Source organism: Nicotiana sylvestris, chromosome 3 (assembly GCF_000393655.2).
Source record: "Nicotiana sylvestris chromosome 3, ASM39365v2, whole genome shotgun sequence".
NCBI lineage: Eukaryota > Viridiplantae > Streptophyta > Magnoliopsida > Solanales > Solanaceae > Nicotiana > Nicotiana sylvestris.
The window spans coordinates 103908160-103910710 of NC_091059.1; the positions used below are offsets into that span (position 1 = coordinate 103908160).

Sequence of the window (2551 nt, forward strand, 5' to 3'; positions counted from 1 at the left end):
AAACTCATAGTGCCCATATCTAGTCCTGAAAGTAGCCTTAGAAATATCTTCATCTTTGATTCTAAGTTGATGATAACCAGAACGGAGGTCAATCTTTGAAAAGTGGGCAGCTCCTTGTAACTGATCAAACATGTCATCTATATGAGGCAAAGGATATTTATTGTGTATTGTTATCTTGTTCAACCGCCGGTAGTCAATGCACATTCTCAGAGATCTGTCTTTCTTCTTTACGAACAGTACTGGTGCACCCCATGGTGATACACTAGGTCTAATAAAACCCTTATCTAACAAATCTTGTAACTGTTGTTTTAGCTCCCTAAACTCTGCTGGTGTCATTTGATATGGGGGCACCGATATGGGCTGTGTGTCAGGTAACAAATCAATACCAAAGTCTATTTCTCGTATTGGAGGCAATCCTGGTAAATCCTTAGGAAATACATCAGAAAATTCTCTCACTACTGGTACATTTTCTATACTAACAGTTTCCTTTCTTGTGTCATTTACAATAGCTAAGAGACCCAAGTAGCCTTTCTTTAGAAGTCGTTGAGCTTTCATAAAAGATATAATTTTGCAAGTCTCTAGAACCTAACTCCCTCTTAAAATAAAACCGGGTTCATTTGGTATCTCAAACTTAACTATCTTTGCATGACAATCGACTATAGCATAGCAAGAAGATAACCAATCCATTCCCATAAGCATGTCAAAGTCAATCATATCAAGTACAATAAGATCAGCTAGAGTATCTCTACCCTCAACTCGAATCTGACAAGCACGATACATGTATTCAGCTAATAGAGACTCTCTAATAGGAGTAGCAACTAGAAAAGGATCATTCAATAGCTCAGGTTGTCTACTAAACCTCAAAGCAAAGTACGAGGACACATAGGAGTGAGTAGATCCTGGATCAATCAACGCAAGTGTATCAAATGAACAGACAGAAAAAATACCTGTAACCACAGCATTCGAGGCCTGAGCATCCTGTCTAGTAAATGCAAAAACTCTCGCCTGACCTCTACCAGCATTCCCTTGTCCTTGATTCACAGTAGCACGGTCTCCAACACCTCGACCTCTATTTCCTGTACCTGTAGCACTTGAAGTATTACGAGTAGTCTGAGTCGGTACAGTTGACTGAATAGAAGCCTGGTTGAAATTTCTCGGAGGCTGAGGGAAATCCCTCAAGTGATGTCCCAACTGGACACACCGAAAGCACTCTCCAGTTAGAACACGACATTGCCCCAAATGTGATCTACCACAGGTCTGGTAGACTGGAGTAGTGGCATATATCTGCCCAGAATTATGATGTCTAGATGCTGACGATCCCCTAGTACCATGTCTATAATGTGGCCTATATGTGGACTGTAAAGACAAATATGTCCCTGTCTAAGAACCCTGTTGTTGTTGTTGTCCTTAATTTCCTACTCTTCAATTTGCCTTCTTACGTAAATCACTAGCTGCACGCTCATCACATCCCTTATTTTCAATCTTTCTAGCAAGGTCAACTACATTAGAGTAGGATAAAGTATTCATCTGTGGGGATACTGCAGTGTATAGATGACCAACCAATCCATCAACAAACCTCTGAACTCGAGCTTCTTCGGTAGGCTAGTGTAAGGAGCATATATAGCCAACTTACAAAACTTAGTATTATATGTTGACACATCCATATCTGGAGTCTGAACCAATCTCTCAAAGTCTCTAGCATATTTTTACACCAGGCTGTCTGGAAGAAAATGATTCTTGAACAACTTAGTGAACTCGTCCCATGTCAATGGTGCTACTCCTGCTGGCCTTCCTAGCAATACAGTTTCATACCATGTGTTGGCCATATCCTCTAGTTTGTATGTTTCGAGCTCTACGGCTCTCTCACTAGAACATACTAGAGCACGTAATGCCTTGAGTGTCCCATCCAAGAAACTTTGAGGATCTACTGAATTATCAGAACCTGTGAATTTTGGTGATTTCAATTTCAGGAAATCTTGTAGGGATACTTCCTTATTTCCAAAAGTCTGAGTCTGTGCAGGTGCTTGTGTCTGAAAAGTAGTCCGAGGAACTGAACTTCCACCCTGAGCAGGCACCAATGCCTCTAACACATTCAATAACCTTGCCACTGCGTCTACAGGTAAGGCAATAATAGGTGCAGCAGTTGGCACTGGTGGTGGAGCGTCCTGAACTCCCTGCCCTTGCACTTGATCTGGCATAGCAGCTTGGGGTTGACCCATGTTCCCAACTTCAGGTTGAGGAGCAATCTGTCTTCTAGTTTGATGAACCCCAACTTGATCGCCATCCCGGGTAGTACCACGTCTAGCAGATGAAGGTGTGCGTGTCCTAGCCATCTGTGAAAGAAATATTCCAAAGTCAATCTCAATTTATCTCAACGTACGATCAAAGAATGAAAGAAGGGAAAATATTTCTAAATGTTCAGTAGCCTCAAGATCATAAGTATGTGCGCTTACATACCCATGAACAAGACTCTACTAAATATTGCTCCATGACTCGGGACTTAAAGCCTAAGCTCTGATACCAACTTTGTCACGACCCAATTTAGGATCGT

General features: G+C 41.6%; 1 protein-coding gene across 1 annotated transcript; it reads right to left on the reverse strand.

The window, feature by feature from the left end:
• Positions 1-585: 585 nt before the first annotated feature.
• Positions 586-2333, reverse strand: LOC138887778 (uncharacterized). Its single transcript, XM_070169565.1, has 4 exons — positions 1713-2333; positions 1432-1602; positions 948-1191; positions 586-899 (listed from the first exon to the last, which is right to left on the reverse strand). Exons 1-4 carry the CDS (start codon positions 2331-2333, stop codon positions 586-588), a joined length of 1350 nt encoding a protein of 449 aa, XP_070025666.1.
• Positions 2334-2551: the final 218 nt, after the last annotated feature.